Raw genomic sequence first — 22,628 nt, 5'->3', positions numbered from 1 at the left:
GTACTAGTACTGACAAAGATGATGGAAAAAAAGCTGATCTGTATATCATATAGGAATATAATCTCTCCTTACTTACAGTGCCACAGTAAGGACAGATTATATTCCTATATGTATTGCAGTCAATGACAAAATGGAGTGTAATTGCTTATACTCTGAATTATTTCTCATTGGAAACATAAGAACAAATGAAGTGAATTCCCACTTAAGAAAGAACTAGATAAAGATGATAATTGAAGAGCAAATGATATACTGAAAATCTTGAAGGATCTTCATAGTGGCCACTTAATTAAATTTTTTTAAAAAATTCCGTCTTTAATGATAGGTACTAAGTTTACAGAGTCAGAACAATCTCTAGAACAGGAATTTCCTGGCATCTCCCGTATAAAGGAAAAAAAGTAACTGGTAGAAATATAGAATTTTCTTTAAAGGAGGAAAAATACCATGGTTTGATCGACACATTTTATCAGAGGCAATCTCCTAGAGGCTCACTGTTTTCTACACTTAATCCTGGCCATAGCAAAAACTCAGTGCCTTCCATGTCTAGAGCATGGTGCATCGGAGCCTTTTGCTGACAAAGCCTTCTGCTACGACAAGGATTTGTTGTGTCGTTGCCCGCTGTGCCTCTCATGGGATCATGTCCTACACTTTACACATATCAAAAGAGGTTTGTTTTACCATCAGCTTTGCCAGAGTTGCCATTCTTTTCACATGAAAATATACAAGATCAAGCTCCATGCTGAGTTTTTAGCATGGAAACTGCTTAGCATGGAAACTGCTGCCACTCCAGGACTCAGTATCTCTGCATTTCTTCCCTCAAGAGTAATAAGAAAACTGTCAGTGTGACCAGAACAAATATCTTGTTTGGGTTCTGAAACATTTTAAAATTAAGCTTTTGATATGAACTCATTGCTCATATAAGAAGAGAGACTATTTAAAATCAACTGAGTAAGAAGACTCTAGGTAAATTTTGAAATCTTTACATAAGAGCACAGTCATATCCCTTTTACAACTACTTCATGTCAATAAATACAACCTCATTTTATAAGAAGCATTTAAGAAGTTAATAAAATGCCTTATTTGAAAAAAATGATAATTTAACAGCTCTACTTACAACATTAATATAATTGGTTGATTGATATTTACTGAAGCATTTAATTTAACATAAGAAAGAAACCTTTTCTGCTGTTCTCAGTTTGAAGAAATTCACATTCAGGCATTATTTATACCAGTTTACAGGAAATTTGCAATCTTTTTGCCCATACAAATTCAATTGAAAAAGCAAAGACCTACATGGTTTACATATAATTGCACCAAATTCACAGTCTATGGAAAGGAAACCATTTTGAAAGTACGAAAACGTTTCAAAAGTGAAGTTAGATAATAAAGCTTGTAAAGAAGATCATAATGATGTTATCCTTGGTGAGGTTTGAAGACCAAAGTAAACCTTTTTAGATTATAGTAAAAGATTAAATACCTGGAAGACATCATTGATTAATTTTATTCAGATGTTTATAGCCTCGACTTTTCACTTTTATAAAAATTATTGATTTAAACTCAGCTAAGCCATACTAGGACAGAAGAGATCAATCAACAACTTTCAACTTGGGAACATATTCTGCATGCTCTTATTCCATTTAAGGAGATTTGTTGAGGACTGTTCAACATTCACCTAAGGACTGCAGTCAGGTATCAGAAACTCTATCCTGACAACACTTTAGGTAATCTTAAGAACTCTCATCATGGCTTGAAAGTCTTATACATTCATGACTCTGATGTTATGCCATTAACCTGCCTAGAGGTTTATTATTTCATTTTAATCTTACAAACTAGATACAAAGATTGATTCTCCAGCTACTGTTAGTGACATGCAGCAGCACAGGACAGTGCTTCCCACAGCCACAAAGTGATTGCTTCAAAAATGGCTTATGCCATTATCATAACATATTTATCCTTTAGAAGCTTTCTTTTCCACTGCCTTATTTCATACCAAGAAGAGGGTTACAAGTGCTGGCCAGTAGTTAAATCCTTAACAGGTCTTCTCTGTATCCAAGACTCATGGAACGTGTTAAAAATTGCCACAAGGCTCCCTCAGAGTTCACTCATTTGATATGATTTTTGGTGTTGAAAAGAAGCCCTAGAGCCAACAATGGCTTTGGTATAGGAGGCTCTAGAGTAAAAGGAAAGATTGTGGATAAATAAGAATCAGGCAGAGTTACACCTGAGAGCTATTGACTGGGTGAATGCATGATCTGAGAAAAAGCAAAATTTCCACAACTGTAATCCCCATCTAGCTTTCTGAATCTCACATTGCCAACCAGTTTTATGACCAGAATATAGCTATAGTTTATTATAAGCACTATTCTGCATGTTTATATATTTTTTTTTTTTGTTATTTTTAAAAAAATTCAAGATGAGAATTTTCCTAGTGAAGTTCAGATCTTGCTAGAACAGAGAGAATCACATCAGCTCAAGGAGAGCTCAAGAGTGTCTACTTTTCCCTGAAGGCCCTATGAGTAGAAGCTACTTCACTTTTAGAAGGGAGCATTGAATATTCATTAGCAGCACTTGTCCACTGAGGATAAAAGAAGGCCAGGGATTGAGTTTGAGGGCTGGACCACTGCCCGTTCACACTCCTTAAATGTAAAGTCATGTTCTGGCATCATTTCGGCCATGCTGGTAGGAACACATCATATTTCTGTAATTGTGTATAATTCCAGGGTGCAGCACATGCATCCGTGACCTCTTCATCAGGTGCTTTAAAATGCATCTCTGTTTTTCACCCTGTGCTTCATATTAACGGTTAAATGTTTTGTTTGTAATAATCTACATAAGACATAAAATTAATCAAAATTTGCTAGATATGACCATGAGGGGTGAAAACACATAATTCAAATTCTCAACTTTAAGTTCCTTTTAGTGAAACATAATTTCACACTTGTGTTCTGGCATAAGTGGTTTCAAAAAGGGTTTCTCTGCTAAGCACAAGGTAGAACAAGCAGCTATTGTTTAAATACACATCTTGTGCCACAGCTTTTGCAACAAGGTGTGTGTAAATAAGGTCACAGTAAACTTACAGAAATAAACTGGGAACAAGTCCAGAATTGTCACTAATAATAGTGTGTGTGTATCCACAGAGAAATAAAACAAAAAAATCCAGAATATGCAAATCTTCCAGACTGGATTGACTTCTGGCCATCTAATCAGAGGGAGGGATGGAGTGGTTATTTCTGATATCCTAATTAACAGAAAATGCTGACTCACATCTTCAGAACTTCTTCTGTGGCTACGATGTCAGGAAAGGTTGTTGTCAACTCTAAAAGAAATATATTGAATAATATATTGTCTCATAAAATGACTTGATTTCAAATCTTTCAACTTCCACATTTAACTTCCAATCATCTTTCTTCAAAAACTGTTTAGTACCATGGAAAGGCCCACTTAATGCTTGCATGTCTTGTTATATTTTGCATCCAATAATCTTACACAAGTGCTGTGTTGAGATTTTACATCCAATGAAAAAAAAGAGTCCTTGGGTTCTAGCTTGCAGTAGAACTGTTGCAGCAAAACTACTCAATTAAGGTTTTAATTCTGATCAGCCTCTAAGTCTGTGTAGTGACAGCTGAAGTTAAGTGAAAAAATCTGTTTCAATTTGCCACACTGCGTGGAAATGAGAAACAACTCAACACCTACTGCCATCTCTATGAGCTGTTACCCTACTAATAGTTTCAATAATCCTCATTCCATCTGGTTATCCTGCTATTATTGACAAGGAAACCAGATTTATCTTCATTGGAAAAAAGGGTTCTTTCTCTGTTTTGGTGAAAATTTTTTGAACACAAAACAATGTATGGGAAATACAAAATGACCTTGGGCAAAGGTTTTTCATTTCGTGATGACAATTTTCTAATACCTGTGAAATATCATGAAGAGTTTAATGGTCTTTTGTGAGAACATGAGACCTTCAAGAGTGGTAATTCTTTATGTTCCACATAAAGTAGATGAAGTAGAAGATATATCTCCATAAAGCAGTTCTAGTCCATAACAATATTTATAAATAAGCACTTAATTATTAAAAGGAGAAGAGTAGCTAAAATTTTACAAGGTATTTCACTTACAGGATTGTTAAACCAATTCTTTAGTGTGTGTAGCATGACTATCCCAGTCCCCAAATATTTTAATACAAATAAAAGCATTTGCTCCTACAAAACCTCCTGTGCAAATTTCCTTTTGTAGCACACATGCCAAATATTCTGCAGTCTGGCAAAAGCTATTGCTGTCACTGCTGTGATTGTTCTGGGCAGCTGTGAATTTTGTCAGGTTAGAATCATGAATATGCAAAATAAGGGTTAAATTTGGCCAATTTTTCTCAGCTCATTTTCTATGTTTTTTATATGCCAAATAAGATTGAAAGGAAAAAAAAAAAAAAAAAAAAGGAAAAAAAAAACCCAAACAAAAAGAGAAAATTCTCATTACATTTTGAAAGGCAAGATGGGATTCATCAGAAGCTCCTTGGGGAGTTGTATCCACCTCCTCCAAGCCTCACTTGAGACCTTCTCTAGAGAAAAATAACAATTTTTGTACAGAATCCATGATTTCTAGATGACTTAAATGATTTCTTTTAGAAAAGCATTAACCTGGACTTTAAAATTCCTAGTTGTCCCAAGAGCTGGTTATAATTACTACTGAAATAGAATTTTAAAAATAAATAAAAAAAATAAAATTTTTACAAAGAGAGAAAAAAAGCAGAATCATCTAAGAAACTTCCAACTCTTTGATTTGCTTATGTCTTTGACTTTTAGAAGCCTCTGCAACCAAAAATCCCCTTCCCTTTCAGAAATTCACAGTCTGTGATCATGGCAACTTTTGCCAGCTTCTTCATTTCACCAAAGTAATTTTGACATGATAAAAGGCCTGCATACATATAAATTGAGCTACAATATGGAGGGAAAAAAAATTGAGATGAAATTCAAATGTTTACAACACACTACAAGCTGGAGTCCTCAGTAAAGACCCTTAAAGTCACCAGGAATTGTGTTTGAATTTGCCCTAAGGCTATGTTTGATTGCAAATAAATGAAGGAATGAATGCAAGGAGCCAGAAAAGAACCTAGTGATTTATACTCACATCATACAGTTTTGAGTATGGTATATACAGTCCTGGCATGCTGAACTCCCTGAGACATACCACGGGGAGATAGTGATGGGGGCATGATATTATAGACCATATCAACAGTCCCTCTAGTTTGGTTCTTGACATTCAAAAGGATTCAGAAGCTGTTCAAGCATATTGAAATTTCAATAATAAATATAGAAATAAAATGCATGTATTGATATTTCTGTCTTGCTCTAAAATATTTATTTCCTCCATTAGTCAGGATTATCTACAATTTCTCTAGATTGTTATCTGATTTCAAAGACTGCTGTCAGAATTTTTTTTTTTAAATCCTTTAATATCAGTGTCTTATGACAATGATTTTCACAGAATATAAAAGATTTGGGGAAAAGTTGATACTTTCTAGACTACTTTATCATTTTCTGTCATTTATATGTAGCAAAAAGAATAAATATGGACAAATAATTTAATCTAATTACAAAAAAGTTTTTGTTGGCCTTCAACTGCCTTTTTTTAAGTCTGCCACATTTTAAAATATTATTTCTCAGATATCTTTCTATATCTCTGCTTATTTTTGTGGCATTTTCCAGACAGACATGACTATTTCTGATTGTTTTAGAAGACAGAAATAGACATGCAGAGATCAAAGCTGAAAATGTTGTGTAATGCCTATGGTTCATTGTGGGTTTTAAAATGACCAGCTGCAATCCAAACTGTTGATTAGGCTGTATGGGCAGAAGAAAATGTCTATGCCATAAAAAAATTGTTTTCAACTAGATTTTACAAGATTGAATTTTCCAATAATTTTAACAAGATGTCTGTTGAGTTTAGTCTTTTCTCTATACATTGTTCTAAACTTGTCAATGTGGAATTTAATCTTTTTCACAGAAGCTGGTTGATTAAATATTTCCTTCTTAAATTGTTCTTAGGCATTTCCATTTTAAGGCATTTTAAATCACATTATTTCAACAGTGTATTTTGCATCTTTAGACATATTAACTATATTTTTGTAAGTACTTATTATAATATGGACAAAAGTCTTTACACTATTGGACTTTCAAGCACCTTCTTACTGCGAGGAAGAACATCTCAAAACATGAGATATGGGACTAAATTTTATAAAAATGTTGAGTTATTTTCTACACCATTTCACCTTATTGATAAAACATCCTGTGTTTCAGATCTTTGAAGAGAAAACAGGCTTGCTTCTTCCCAGTCTCACAGGACTGTGTTAAATAATTTGATCAATATATGCAAAAAGACCCAGATATAGAAACATAAGTGTAACCAGATAAAAATAATGCTAAGTTATACATTTTGAACCTATACACTTATCTTCTTAAAAAAAATATTATTTTAAACCAATAAATAAACTATGACAGTGTTAAAATATTTACCATATTTCTGTTAAAATTTCAGACATATACAAAGACAGACTAGCATAAATTTTATTTTAAGAGTTTGTTTGACCATATTATTTATAATCACCTTTTCTGACTTCATTCAAGTTATCTAGCACCAAAGTGGAATTCAGTCATTTCGCTGTAACTTTTGACTTTCTAAAACTACATAGCATGTATGGGTCTAGAACATCTAATTAAATTTAAATCAGCTATGGATCTTTGGAAATATATCTTTGTACTATCTGCATCTTTCATAAAATACTTATTTCTATAATTCCTCGTTCCACTATAAATTAATTAATATTTCTCTAAATGAAGCATGGATAGAAGACCATCATTATTCTACATGTATTCACAACTCCTGAAAGGAACTTTGACTCCAGGGACTTACTATACAGTACCTGATTCATCTTTTCTGAGCTCTGACAGGATCTAATCTCTATTACCTTCCACAGATTCATTGTTACAACAATCTCTCCAACATCCATTGTACTAAGACTAATGAAAAGATACCACATCATTTACAATACATCCTTAGCTTTTCCGAAATCACTTCTGTGCCTGCAATTGTATACTCGTTAAAAACTAAGTTTTAGAGCTGTTTTGTGCTAATATTTATTCTTTTCCAGTTTTATTTTGTAGGTTGGGTTTTTTTCATTTTCATTTCTTATAAACAACTGGATGAAAAATAATTTTAACACTCACTATATGAAGTTTTACTGTACTTTGTCTAGCTAAGCCTGTCATCTTTGGTTCACTTATTCTAAGTTTAAAATATTTGCATGAAAGTCAAAAGCATTTTTGTTTCCCATGTTCACCTTTATTACTCATTTTAAAATATCCTTTCTTCTGTCACATTACAGCATTTTAAGTTCTATACATTTTCAAAATATCCTGTAACAAATAGTACTGTTTGAGTCATGCATACTTACCACCTAAACTAATTTATGAGTTATATCAAGATAGAAATCAAGAGGTTCTCTAAATCTTTTGTCTTGAAAAGATTTACTACCATGACTTTACCTACTCTTCCAATACAATAAAACCTATTTTTTTTTAATACAGTTGATGGTAAAATATAAAGATTCTTCTTTCAGTCACCTTCTATAATGTAGACACACTCTCTGTCCGGAGGATACTTGTTGGGGTAATTTGGAGAAGTGAAGATGCCTCCTTCTGCATATTTTGTCCAAGTTCCGCACTGCACTGGTCTCTGTCCTTCGGAAGTAGTTTGCTTTTCTGTGAAATGATGACATAAAGCATTATATAATTATCTCACAAATTATTACATCCACATAACACTTAGAACTCTCTAATAGGATAAATAAAACAGCCCCTTTTCTGTCAGTGGCCTCAAACTTTTCTCTGTTGAGACTGAGTATGATTATTGATCTAGGGGAGGGAAAAAAGGCTGCTTTTTAAGGGTACAAACTTATAATTCTTACTCAAAACATTTTTTTTTTCAAAGCAGAGGAGAGGTTTGGATGTCAGGGGGAAAATAAATTTGCATTGCTTTTAAAATAATAATCTTCTAAGGAAAGCACGTGCTTGAGAATTGGAAGGCATGAATTTCCCACTCATACATCTCAAAAAGCTCAAGCATGTGCTCTTTCAGCAAGCTTCGTGCCATAGTACAGGAATATATCAGTCACGAAATCAAGGAAATAACTCAGAGAATTATGATCGTATATAGGAGTTGTTTTAAATCTGCAGCATATTTAGTCTATATTCACTGGACTGAGGTTGACAGGGGAATTCCTGGAAGCTGGTTCATAGATTATTTTTATCTCACTGTTTGCTGTAAAATTAATAAATAGCTCTGAGGCCAGGAATCACAGCCTAGAACTTTCCTTCTTCTAAGTGAATCATGGAAGGGGAGAGTCAGATCTTCTCATCTGTTATCTTCCTAGCTCTGAATCTCTTGCATTTCTTTCTGCTATCTGGCAGAGGGACTGGAGTCAAAGATTTGGGCCAGTTCAAGCTGAAGAAGATCAGGGATCAAATCAGATCAGATCCCTTCCTGAGCATCTTGCTTTGACAAGTAGGCTAAAGTGAGACAGATTCTTCAGAAGGAAATGTATCTAGACTGCTATTAAAAGGAAGGATAGTAGGTTCTAGACTGGTGTTGATCTGGATGAGGTATCTATCTAATAATCAAAGAACTGTGCCATGTAATTGAAACACCTGATATATAAAGGTGTTTGAGGCTCCCCCTTAGGATCAATTTAGAAAATCAAGGAAATCAAGGATCAAGGAAGCACCTTCCAAGGATGATATTAACTGTCTGAGGTCTGACTTATACTCTGCAAGCATTTCCTTTTCACCCTGGTCCGTATCCAGGCAGAGAATGACATGGGGCTTATTTCCTACAATGAATTCTGGCCTGCAGGGGCTGTGCATTCAGACACAGGTTCAGACACACACTGTGCTTAACAGCATTCCCTGCTAGGCTCTCCCCACACTGGGTAGCCAAGCCTTTCAAGAATCTCTCTATACTCCCCCTGAACAAATGCACTCATGATACCAAATTTCAGGTTTTTAATTATACTTCAACAAGAAGGAAAGGTTTTAAGTGTAGGTAAGTGCCCAAACTGGACTTCACAATTTGAAAGTGGGAGTTTTTTATAGTCTTTAGAGTCAGACTGAGCCTGATGAGCACCCCTGGACTTTTGTGTATACAGGCATGTGAATACTCAAAAAAAATGGACAAAGGGCAGACACTAGAAGTAAATGAGCTACTAAAATTTCAAAAACTAAACTAAAAACTCAAATCCATATTTTGCTCTCTAATAAATTATCTGACAAAAATATCTGAAGTTTACTTACCTGTTCCTTTTTTGGTTGCCCCAGACAAATGTAGGATGATTAGACTTGCTACAACTGAAAGAGAAATATGCATTAAATACCACAGAGTGATAGTTTCTGCAATTAAATCACTTCTACTCATATATCTCACAAGAATACAAAGGAAATAGGATTACTGTAAAGAAAAAGTTCATGTTTACTTGTATCTTTTAATTGTACATATTGTATAAACAAATTTCTTCATGGCCTGTTCTTGTAAGTACTTATCTTTGCAAATGTATGCAAATAAAGAGGAGATTTTTTGGGTTTAGAACAAAATCCACAGGCACTGATGTTCTCATCTTATTTATTTTCCTTTTTCTTTAATATTAGAGAAAAAACATTTCACCAATACATATTTATATAATAATAGTTTGTGTCAGTAACAGAAAAGTGGCTGCTTTTAACAAAGGCAGACTAAATTTCAGTGCCACTGTATATACTAATGTCTCTCACTATGGCATAATAAAATTTGAAAATGAGTACTGGGAGTAGGAAAGAAGTGAGGGGTTGGGTTCTTCACATCCATCAAAGCATTTGTAAATCTCTAGTGAAGTAAATTATTGTGTGTGCTTAACAATCTCATTAATCTAGTTGGACTTGTCTAGAGGGTGTTGCTTTTCTGCTGCAGTGAATCTGCAGCCCATTTTACAAACAGGTATCTACTCTCTCCAACCATGATAGGACAACTGTGCCTCTTGGAAACAAATGCAACCTTTCTGAAACGGACTTTGACCTGGAGATAATTACTGGGTTTCTGGGAACTTCCAAATATAACAGTTTGACTAGAAAATGCCAAGGGGCTAAGCCTTAGTACAGTCATAATGAGACTAATTTGGAAGATCAAAGTGACTAGCTAGGTACCTGATGAAGAAATCACACAATGATTTTCTTGTCATCACTCATATCTTCTTTGGCTATCAGAGAAAGTGGAATAGCAAGAGCAGAAGAGAACAGATCCATCAGTTCTTGGAGTGCTTAGGGCTTTGCCCCGGCTAGTTTGGCATTAGGCCCAAACACAGCGCCCAGGCTGCACTGACCTTAAGGTGGAAATAAAGTTGCATGCTTATTCACAGCATTTTGGATCAGTCAGCTACCATTTTGTTGATGACTATGATGAGGAACTGATCAATTAATAAAGGTAATTGAATGGTATATTTTCTTCTTGTTTTCTCCGAGGGACACCAAAAGCTGCCATGGGCTAGTAACTATGAGCCTTTCTGAGAGGGGGCTTTCGACATTTTCACCTTTTTTATTGCAATTTGTGTGTAAATTTCATCCCAGAGGAAGCCAGTCTCCATATTTCTAGAATTCTGATGGCATTGAGATCCCTATTTCTGTGTCTTTGACCTTTCCCATTTGACAGAGAGTGTGAGGCATGGATGATGACTTCTCTATTAAGCAGGGTAAGATTGAAATTCCAGGAAAATGAAGTCTTGGCAGCAAATTCACTATTTCTTGGTCAGGATAACAGCCCCTAGAGACAGATGTTGGCAGCACTGATGGTTGAAACTCTTGTGTATCATGGGCATTCAGTGAGAACACTACACCTGCTCAGATCTGAATGCTGCCTAGTCATTCATGCCCTTATTCTCCTGCGGGATGAATTCTGGAAATACATGCTAGCTGGGATTCTGCCTGATGACTGTGTCAAAATCCAAAGTCAAGGCAGGAATCACCTCTTTACTGAGTTACTTGTTTAGCTGTGTTTCATGCAGGTATCATAATGCATCTATGCCTGTAATCTTCACCAGCCTACACCTAATTTCTTTATAGTCTAAAGTGGATTGGTGTTCAAATATGGAGCAGCTGCTGGTGTTCCATCTGCCCACAAATTTGTGGAAGCTAGAACAATGAAGCATGATAACCACACAAACTCCGTGTGAGAAGTGTTTCTTTTTAGGCAATTAATAACAATTCATGTAAGAGTCTTACAGGTTCTTTTCAAGTGTCTTTATCTATTAGGTCTCCTCTAATTTTCTATATGGAAAAAAGTGGAGTTCAGAGAAGTAAAGAGTTGGTCCAAGTCACAATATATTATTAGCAAGATGAGAAAAAAACACAGGTTATTTCAGTTCCAGCTGTAACTGCTAGAAAAGAGGTTTCCAAATCACAAAGCTGTTTTCCCAGAGCATAGAGCTATACTTATGTGTCATTATATCAGTATTTGTTATTAATAAACAGTCAAAATAATCTTGATAATAGAGTTTAATAGACAAGCAGAGACTAAGAAACTAAGTGGTTTGGGCTTTTGGTTTTATTCTGGACATGTAATATCTAACATTTGGATAGATAAAGTTAAACACTTCTCCCATATTAAAAAAAAAGAAAACAAAAGAGAAAGACTCTTGATTTAGTGTTATTAACAGCAGCACCAAAACATGCAAGTTGCCAGCAAGTAATTAAAATTGTGGTCCTCTTGGGAAAAGCCAACACAAATACATTTTATTTAAGCAGACAAGGCAGATCATTTTATTCTATGATCTCTCTGCACAAATGCACCCATGATGCCAAATTTCAGGTTTGAATTTCTCATGCTCTTTTCTTTCTCAAGCCACAGAAAAAGAACACTGCTTTTCAGAGAGGGGAAAAAAACAAGACCCCAAAGAGGAACCGTGGAATCTTCACTCATTGAAAATTGTCACTTGGGAAGTGTTGGCAGCGGAGCGACAATATTGTGATTATCCCAGTCTGGGAATTATTTTAAAGAAGTTTCCACAAAATTTCTTGTTGCACTCTCACTGTCTTCCTCCTCCCCCTTTCCCTCCTAATCACGGGTGTAATTATAATCGTGCTTTCTAGTGCCACTTTGATTACACATCTTTCCATCTTTTTTGGATCTGTACATTTTTTTCATTACAAGCTGTACATTAAGTGATTTATCTCTTGGCCAGGCTTTTAGGAGGCTGTGAGTTGGCACAGATGTGGCTTAGCCTAGCGAAGAGTTGTTGGACAAGCAATACCTGGCCATAGCGCTATTGTACAGGTGTGGGCGCACAGAGAAGTGCTGGGAGGAACTATGGCCAGTCAAGCCCCTTCAGAGCAGGGACCCTCTGCAAATCGGAGACGAGAGAGGGGGTCCCACCGCGCAGCTTGAGGCCCCTAAGGTCTCGGAGGAGTAGGTGATATATTTCGGTGTCTCCTTGCTAATCCTGGCGGATTTCAGCCGAAGGCGCCGCCCCCGCCCCGCAGCTCTCCGGGATCCGTGCCCGATGTGGCCGCCCCCGCCGCTGCCCGGCGCCCCCTCACCCTTGGTTCGAGGCACGGCCGGGGCCCCACGGCACCTCCGCCGACGGCGAGGGCAGCTCCCCTCTGCTCTCTCCCGGCGTGGCAAAAGCCACCAGACGCGTCTCGCCCAGGTGAAAGCCTCCAGCCCCCGGGAGCGTGCCCCGCCGCCCGCCCCACGGCGCTGGCAGGCACCGGCTCCCCTCCGGTGCACCGCAGCGAGCTGGGGGAGAGGATGCGGTGTGTGCGTGGGGATAGCTCGCCCCCCACGCCGCGGGAGCCCGGGGGTCCCGTTACGCCAGGTGTGGAAGGCAGCGGAGGGCAGGAGCCCGTGCGCGGCCGGGGGTGGGGGTGGGAAGGGGGAGACAGATACTCACTGTGAAAGAAGCTGCGCCCATGGGTCATGTCTGTTCCTTACACAAGGGGCTTCGGTCTCCACTAATTCCATTTAGATACGGGAGGACTTCCAGTGGCGGGGAGAGGATGGAAGTAGGAAAAGAAGAAGAAGAAGAAGAAGAAAAAAAAAAGCAAGAAAAAATCCCGAAGCCCACACACAGCAGAGCGGAGCAGCCCTTCCTCTCCCGCGCTCTCCCTCACCGCCTTCAAATGATCACCGCCGGCTCAATCCCATCACAGCCGAGCGATCACCAGCACCGCCACGAGCGGTGCATCGCGGCGGCGGCGGCGGGCAAGGCGGCGGCGGCGGCGGCGGCCCGCGCATCCAGGTGCCGGCGGGCGGCGGCGGAGCGAGCCGAGCCCCTAGTCACCAGTTTCATACAGAACCAAAAGCAGATCGAAGCATTTCCTGCAGGACTCCGAGCCCAGCGACTTCCAGCCCTTCGGCTTCTTTTGATGCATTGAAGAAGGGATTAATGGGTCCGTCATCAGCTCCCTGTGCTTGCTCCTCTGAAGGGGTGGGGGCGGGCGGGAGGGAACCCAAAGAGGAGGGGTGGGGTAGAGAAAGATTTACCAAATAGGGGATTTAGTCATATTTGTGTGCAATGAGGACCTTATTATAGAAAAAATCATTTAAAATCGAATAAATCCATTTTTGCAAAACCCTCTCCCAGCGCGTAACAGAGTATCAAGTGGTAGCAGCGGCAAGAGGCTGGAAACACATTGCACGGTCTGAAATCCCCTCGGGAATGGATGGAGCGAGAAAAAGATGGATGAGGATAGATAGATGCCCCCTCACTTCTCCAGTCCAGGGCGAGAAGCAGAAGAAAACCGTGGAGACTCTTCCATTCATTCAGTGCAGGGGAAAGGGAAGAGGAGGGAAGGACGGGAGGGTGGCGGTGGTGGGGAAGGAATGATTCCAAAACTGGGAAAGGAAGGGTAAGAGAAGAGGGATCGCTTCCCCTCTCCTAATCAGTTCATAGATCAGACAAAATGCTCGTGAGTTCCTCCTTGACCTGCACCTGCCAAAGGGAAATTGAAAAGATTTTCCCCCTTGAGAGGCGACTTCTTCCTCTACACACCCACACCCACTCACGCAGAAAGACACGCACACACACACGCACAAAAGGGAGCAATAAAAGTTTATCTGCTAATCCTCCGGCCGCAGATACAATGATTACCTCTTCCAATCAGCCCAGAGACGACTGCAAAATCTCTCCCTTTCTCTCCCGCCCTCCCCCACGTCTAGGACTTATCTTCCTCCCCAGCTACATCCCACCCCAAACACCCATCCCTTTGACGAGACTGCGGAGGGCTAGTGGTCTGGGCGAGAAGGGAGCGGGGAGAATACAGTAGAGAAAACATATTAATAATAAGAGTATTGAGAGGACCTGAAATGGTCTCAATGGAAAACAAGAAGCGAGGAGGAGTGGGTGAACAGAAAGGGCTGTGTCCCCTCTTGGCCTCGGGAGCCGGCCCTGCAGAGCCGCGGCAGCCGGCACCTGAATCCCGCAGCGCCACGGCCCCGGCACTCCTGGCCCGGCCGAAGGGAGGGCGGCAAGAAAGGACAGGGAGCGAAGCGCACGGCCGGGGATGCGGGGAGGGACGAGGAGAAGGAAGGATTTGTGTCACAGAAGTGCAGGGGGAGCAGGATGGGATCCCCGGTTCCTCTGCACCGCTGTTGCGGCTGCCAGGCTGAGGAACAGCCGCCGACCCCCGCGGGGATGGGGACAGAGCCAGGGGACCCGGGATAGCCGCAGCCCCTGCCCCGGGCTCCCCACGCCGCAGCAGCATCTCGGAGGCGGAGTCGGCGCCGCTCCTGCTTGTCCGCACCTGATGCTCACGCCGTTTGCAACAAGAAAAGTGTGTCTGGAAGCGCAGCCGGGGCGGGGAGAGGAGGGGAGGCGGTGCGGGGGTGTTGGGGAGGAGGCTGTAAGTCAATTAAAAATGAAATGCAGCCCGGGATCCTCCTTTGCGCGGGTGCGGAAGAGCTCGGGGAGGGCGTGCTGAGCGCAGGTCGGACGGCACCGATGGCAGTGTGCCGGCGGCTCCGCCGCAGGGCGCGCAGCGGCGGTGCGCACCCGCGGAGCCGGGCTGCCCGCTGCGGCCGGACGGGTCTGTCCCCCAGCCCGGGCTCTGCCGGCCAGCTGGGGACTGTGCTGCTGTAGGCGGGAGGCCTACTGTCTTTAGGGTGCCTTTTAGTGAGGTAGTCGTGCTGCCTTTGGGACAGCACTGTGTCTGTTCTGGAAGGTGAATGATGAAGAAGCCTGAATATTTATTTATTCATGTGTTTATTTGGTTGGTTGGTTGGTTGGTTGGTTGGTTGGGTTTTTTCCCAATAATAGCCATGTGTTATTAAAAAGCCTCAGGTTTTTGGTTTTTTTTTAGCCTGTGGATTGTATGCCCCATACTCTGAAATGAAGACTGTATCTGCCATCAATGGTTACGCCTGCAGGCAGTCAGCAACAACAGCGCGCACGTTAGGGTAAGTCTGAGGTGATCTTGGCTAGCAGGATTCACCCATTCAACCAGCCAGCCGTCAGCCCAGCCAGCTTGACTGAACACCTAAAAATCCTGCTGGGTGAGAAGGGCACAGGGTTTTGCTACAGGTCTATGAGTAAGCTCCTTATAATAAGGAATATAGAAGATTTAAGACTTCATGAAAGGATTCACCTGTTTTGTGTAGTCTGTCTTGCTATTAGCATCATCAAGTTTGCAGCTGTTAATCTTAATAAACTGTCCTTCCCTGCTTTCTAACCCTCTCAGCACTTTCTCTGACCTTCCTTATTCTCCTCCACATTGAGTTACAGAACTTTGTTTGTAGAGTAATTGAAAGACACCTGACTTATCTATAGGATAAACTTCTATACAGATGTGCAGTCTACCTTAGTCAAGCAACAGTAAAGTAACAGAAAAAGGGTAGTGTTGAAAACAGTCATACAAATGTTTACAGACAATCAGATGTTTCTTCTGCAGGATGATGCAGACATCCATATGGCTAAGTTTCAAGTTATAGTTACTTTAAAAAAAGGTAATGGAACAAGTAGACACAAAACAGCTGATTTTGCTGTTCTGGGAAATGTGCTGTGTCACATCATATAACAGCAAGCTTCACATTTTTCCTTTTCTGAAATGGAGTGTTTTCAGTTTTAAAATTCCTCGATCTTTTATTGTCACTCAAAATTTTAAGGGCACCATTGCAATTGTATTGAGAAACAGAAAGTGGTACATACCAAGTGTGTTTCTGCAAAAATGCAATCAGTAACCATCATTACAGTGGGAGACATCCACAAAATAAATGAGGCATAACCACAATGGCCACTGCATGTTCCCATTAGCAATGAGACCTTAAGGAGATAGCTCAGGATCTGTATTGTTGAATTCTAAAAGCTTATGCAAAAGTGTTTATAAGCAAGTACCCAGAGTTTGCAATTTAGAGACTGGTCAAAATTGCTTTCTGTCTCAATAGACATCACTTCTGTAGAGAGTTTGAAATTTTGAACTTCATACAACTACTGAAATCTTCACCACCATCTTTTTTTTTTTTTTTTTTTTTTTTTTTTCTTTTTTTTCTTTTTCTTTATTTCTCATTTTGTTGCAAGATCTCTTTATATGAGTTTTGGTAACTGCTCTTTCTAGTAAGGTAGTAGCTCATTCTCTTAAGGCACATCTTCCATTACCCTGGAATTCTATAGCTAAATTTTTATAAGCTTAGATTTTTACATCCTTAATAGCCAATTGTCAGAACCTTACAATTCTACTAGGCAGTAAACTAAAAAAGGAAGAAAAGGACTGACATTTAATAAAACATGAAATATTTTTTTAAAATGAGAAAGCCTAAAAACCATAAACAATTATGTCAAATGACATCTTAGTAGTGTTAAGAAGTCTTTGGATTTACTTGGTAAGAGTCCTATTGATTTTTAAATGAGTTTAAGGGGATTGTTAGGTTTTGCATTTTTCTTAGGGTAAGAACATTGGCTTATTTTATTACATGGAATGGCAACTACACTTTTAGATTAGAAATGTATTTTTATTAGTTGTATATTGGCTGCTAGCTGAATCTTGTTTTTAAAAATAAGCAAGAAAACCCAACATAATTATGTTCCTTGATTCAGTACATACAATCCTACTCTTTGTAGTTTTAAACCATCCATTATACGGCAATCTCTTCATATAGCTCATTTTGTCAGCCTCTCTCTTTCACATTCACAGCTGATTTTCCTATTGATTTTCAGAGCAATTTGTTTGAACCTGGAATATTTTATTCAGCAAGATATGAAGCACTTCCTTCCTGTGGTCTAACATCTTTAGGCCAACCTAAGACACAGATCAGCCTGAGGATGGTTGGTTTGGCAGAAAGGAGATCACTCATTTATAGATGAGTTTCAGCACTGTGAAACATTTTTTAATTGAGATTACAAGATGAAAAAAGACAAGCATGCATAAAAATTTTAACAGTTTTGTCCAAAACAGTAGTTTACAATCTCCTATTGAGATCTGCGTGAAGCATTGGACAGTTTTCTTCAACAGACAGAAAAAAAGCGTCTGAATGGTGAATGGGTGAATCCTGCTAGCCAAGATCACCTCACATCCTAACACATCCTCTGAACTGTTATGCTGGTGTTTCAATGACAAGAAAAGAAAATTTCTGCTTTGTTTTTCCCACTTCTGTGGTTAGCTGATGTGTTTGTATGCCAAAAGCAGACATCATGGGCAATTGGCTGTATGTGGCCCTGTCTAGGCAAGGGGGTGGACAAGACAATCTCCACAAGTCCCTCTGCACCTCAGACAGTCTGGGATGATTTGAGTCTCCAAACAGTGGGTAACAATGCAGTGTAAAGTGGGGGAACAGTTTCAGTGAGAAAAAGAAACTTCTTAATATTCAGGACTGACTTGGCTTGCTTTCAGTTGTAGTGTGTAAGAAAATGAGACAATATATCTCGATTATTTTCTCCTTGAACCAGAGGAGATTATTCAGTCTCAGTTAGAATAGTAAATTACTTCCGTACTCTTCTTAATTAAATTTTTTTCTTGAGAAAACAAAACTTGTCCAGTATTGGTCCATCTTTTCTTGGCTACTTTGGATAGTCTTGTCTTACCCCAACGCTGCCATTGACAACTGTTTTAACCATACCCCATAAAAACTAAGTGAATTAATTCCCCTTTGTGTAGTTAAGGGCTAAAAGGATTTAAAATAGCCATGAGTTCTCCCACATTCTCAGCAAAACATTCCCTGAACTGAAAGAAACAGCAGAGTTATGAAATGGAGAAGACACTGGCTTCCTTATTTATGGAAAGCAATCTATGCTTCTGAGGGTGGCAAGGAAGAAATACGAGAGTGCTATTTCTCTTCTCTATGCCTTCTTTGAAAACATTTTGGATTCTGTGCCATCATATGTAATCACAGATGCACTTTATGCCACAATCTCTTTGTGAATGATTTTGTTTGCTAGAATGTAGCACATCCAAACTACAGGCTCAGTATAACAGTTATACACAGTGTGACATTTGGAACCCCTGAAATGAATCACCAAGCTGATCAGCACATCTACATTCATGGTTTAGTTCAGATTAGGAGTGTGGTTCTAAAATGAATCTCCCAATTGCCCTCACTTACAGCATTTTGGATTGCAAATTGGAGCAGACTTTGCGTGTGTGAGCTGTTTTTCTTATAGATGGAACTGAGAGATGTGTTCCTAGAGCAGTCTGTTTTCTAACTTCTAAAGGGCATACAGCCCCACAGGAATAGAATAAAACTAGTGCTAAATAAATACCCCTTAAAACAGGTACAGAGCAGGCACAGAGAACTCAGTACCAACCATTTCACCTTTCAGATAGGCCCCCTTTGCCCTGAATTGCATATTAATGTGGACTTATTCAGTGTTTCTTTCAACAGTGCTGGAAGCAGAAACAGGAAAAACTGAAATACATTCCATTCTTTTGTGATGAAACACTTACAGAGAGGCATAGCCTTCCTGTGTGATACCAGGATAATGGAACCTTTTAGTCCCTTAAAATAACATCTTTTCTCTTATCCATTTTCTGGTCATTCGCAGACTGTCTCTTGTAAGTGCAGAAGGACTTTGGGTCTGCACTCTTCCAACAAATGTTTTTCTGAATATGACACGTGTAGAAAGTCTCTTCGCATGCCGTTTTCTTGAAAATTGAAGTGTATTTCCCTTCTGGCAGACCAATCTGGGAGATAGGCCTTAAGCATGAGAAGAAAGTGGTTTAAACAAGGGATGAAGAAAAATCTGATACTTTTCATCTGTAGTCTTTCATAATTAGTCTTGTATTTAATAAGTGCAATTTGGATTTACATGATACCATACAATTTCAATGGATGAAAGGCTTCTACAGGACATTTTTATTTTTATTTTTTTCTTTTATTCTCTCTGATTAGTCTGAAAGATAACAAATTAAAAAAGTCATTTTTGGGGCTGATACAGGAATTGGCAAGGTTGCCTACTGTACCTGGTTTTCTTTATTTAGAACAGTGGTCTCCAAAATGGGGGGAGACTGTGGACTCATAGAGTATACAATACAACCCCTTGGGGTGCAGAAAGAAATATTTTTTACGCCATTAATAAACAAAACAAAAACCAAAACAAAACTATTTTTTAAAAAAAGTTTCTTAGTTCATCCTTATCTCATCCTTTTTAATTTCTATTTTTGTATATGGTTTATAAATATAACTAGTACTAAACTGCATTAGTACGTACTCCGTGTATGTATTTCATAAATAAGTAAATAAACATATATTGGGCTGCATGCTTAAAAATCTCTTTCTAATAGGGGTTTGTTTTAAGAACACTAAAGTTCTGCCAGCTATCCTCTCTGGAGCAAATGGCATTTGCAAAAATGCTATTTCAGATTCCGCTTTTAAGAGAGAGATAAATTTGACACTTAAATTAAAGCTTTTAAGAACCTTTAATTCTACCATTTCAATAATAAGAGCAATTATTATTATAATAAGAACAATGGGATGGGGGGGTGTTTGGCTTTGTTTGGTTAGTTGTTTTGGTTTTTGTCATTCACATGTTGATGATTTGGTTTATTAATTAAACACAGACATGTTTCTGTCTGAAAGAGCTCAAGAAATTGCATATCTATTATTAGCAAAGTCTGGAAGAAAGCTGTTGAACAGGAATATTAAAAAAAAATTCTCCTTTCCAAGTCATCTAGTTAAAATTTTGTGATTACTAGTCTCTGGCTAAAATATCTGACATCAAATAAAACACCAAAAACGAAAACAAAAGAACAAGAAGAAATAAATTATCTGTTTTCAAACAAACAACTGTAAGAGCACATGAAACTCATGTTAAATCTTCCCAAGTTTATATTCTGAATCATCATTCACAGGTTAAGAATTTGAAGACAACAGTGGAAGATATACCAGGGGAATCTTCATAATTTAAAATTAAAACCTTAAACAGCAGAAGCTAAAATTAGTTTTAAAATAGATAATTAGTTCCTTACTATGATTACTACATAACAAAAATTATCAAATATTACTAGTTTATTATTATCTGATTCATCTGCACTTACCTCTGAACCATTCCATTGCAGCTTTTTCTGCACTTTTTTTCCTTTAACACTATTTAGGGTAAATATACCCATATACTCAATGGTGGGGGGGTCCTATCTGAAAACTGTATTTAGAAATAATGTGGCATATATAGGGACTGTATAAACCTGTTTTTCATTGTAAGGATGAAGAAGGGTACTTAAGAGAAAGTATAATTCAGTTATATAGATACTTGGATGTTTTCCTGAAATATTCTTTTTAGTACCAACAAAATAAATTACCTCCTCAAGAAAACAAAGCAATACCATTTCTCCTACTTAGTAGTGTGCCATCTTAGAAGGGTTAATTGGAAAGTTCAACTAATTCTTATTTCATTAGTGTTACAGTGGAATGCTGTAATCAAATGTATTTTCCAGGGAATTGTTAATAGATTTGTTAATAAAATTAACATAATATTATAAATAATTAAATTGTTAATAAAATGTCAGTTTACCATTTGAGACAAATACTTTTTTTTACACTAGGGAGGCAAGGTGAGTCATATTTATTATTTAAGTGGAATATTTATAATATTGTGCCATGGAAAGAAGTACATGAATCTTGCTGTCTTGCCAAACATTTCATCCTTGAGAGAGAGTAACAGAGGCGGTGGCAAATCATATATTTTGGAGTTAAATTAGTTACTGCAAGATACTATGAAATTACTAATTACTGTAGACCTGGTTCAAAAAAAAAATGGAATTTTTAAAATCTCTCATGGAAAAGGAATTTGAAAGCTGCATGAAATTTTTGTAACTTCCAAGTCAGCAACTTTGTTACATCTAGCTCATGAGTTATATACATAGTGCATGCAGCAAAGCCACAAGTAAATGAATGATGGGCTTCAAACTAGATTGAGATGAAGGCAGAAGGGGAAGAATTATTTGGGAACACTGAATTAGAGGAAAAGCCTGGCCTGATCGGCAGTTGTAAATCAACAGAATTTCACTGAAGATGCTGGATACACATTTGTCAGTCCAAGTGAAGTCTTATTTTAAAGGACTAGCTTCTAACACTTAGGTTAGACTTTCATTGTATTGTCCTTTTCTTAATCTTGAGATAGGAACAAAGGGGTAGGTTGGCAGAAGATGGAAAGACTATATATATAAGGCATAGTCTTAATGGAGAAATTTTGATATTAATGGATAATGCTGAAAACTTTTCTCTGGTAAAATTGATTCATTACAAATATCAACAGACCTAGGAGTCTGTATACATGGGGTTTTGCTTTCAGGAAAATGGCATCAAAATATTCTAAACATTGCATTATGCTTTGGGGCAATATGTTAGTATGACTTAAAGTTGCAATTTTTTCAAAGAAGGTAACTAAAAATACTGAATTCTTCTTTGATTATTATTTACATGAATACATTCTTACAGGTAAAAACTTTTCTGTTTCTAGTTTAAAATGCATATTCTGTCATTTAAGTCCTGTAACACTTCTTCATAATTAAGAAAAATATGTTGAACCCAGAATTTTTAACACACATTTCCTGTAAAAGTTAAACTATTTCTTTCCAAGACTTGATCTCCTGTTAAAATAATAATCTCTTTTTAAAGTCATAGCTAGGACAAAATTTAGTATCATTGAGTCAATAATGTTAAAATTACTTTCAGTTTCCATCTTCTGAATGGCCTTTCATTCACAGTGTGCATATGCAAATTTTGACAGAGGTCTTCATCATTAAATGAATAGTATGCTCTTGTACATGACAGTTTTTTAAATTACAGTTCATCTTTCTCAGTTCATTCTGCATCAGCCTACTAAGCTGAATAGCCTCAAGTTTAGCTATCTATTTTAAAACTGTCAAACATTATTAGCAGAGCAGAGAAGCAGTTCAAAAAGTAATTAATTCTAGGGCTTAGAGTAAACTGCTATTTTAATTAAAAGAACACTAAATACTGATGTCCTGATTCTTGTACTTAGAACATGAAATAAAATAGTCTAAATCACTTACTTTTAATGCATTTTAAATGCAAGCTGAAATATATTAAAGACATATCTCCTGTTCCTGCTCTTTATAAGTTGACTCAAAAAAAGAGAAAAAAATTAAATGCCATATTTATTAGTTATGTTG

The 22,628-nt window shown here is 38.1% G+C and overlaps 1 protein-coding gene across 2 annotated transcripts in view; it reads right to left on the bottom strand.

Moving 5' to 3' along the window:
* The window catches only part of NETO1 (neuropilin and tolloid like 1), a 60,429-nt gene extending 47,440 nt beyond the window's left edge, over window positions 1–12,989 (bottom strand). The window contains exons 1-3 of one of the 2 annotated variants that reach the window (XM_058833627.1): window positions 12,962–12,989; window positions 9,342–9,395; window positions 7,617–7,754 (exon numbers count right to left, since the gene is read on the bottom strand). In XM_058833627.1, coding sequence (XP_058689610.1) covers window positions 7,617–7,754; window positions 9,342–9,395; window positions 12,962–12,989 — 220 coding nt within the window. Of the gene's footprint in view, window positions 1–7,616; window positions 7,755–9,341; window positions 9,517–12,961 lie in introns of those variants that run through there. The other variant, XM_058833626.1, reaches the window with a different exon arrangement.
* Between the last annotated feature and the right edge of the window lie 9,639 nt (window positions 12,990–22,628).

The sequence above is a fragment of the Poecile atricapillus genome, chromosome 2, assembly GCF_030490865.1.
Source record: "Poecile atricapillus isolate bPoeAtr1 chromosome 2, bPoeAtr1.hap1, whole genome shotgun sequence".
Taxonomy (NCBI): Eukaryota; Metazoa; Chordata; class Aves; order Passeriformes; family Paridae; genus Poecile; species Poecile atricapillus.
Note: the sequence above shows the minus strand (reverse complement) of the source record. Positions and strands in the feature narration are given on the sequence as shown.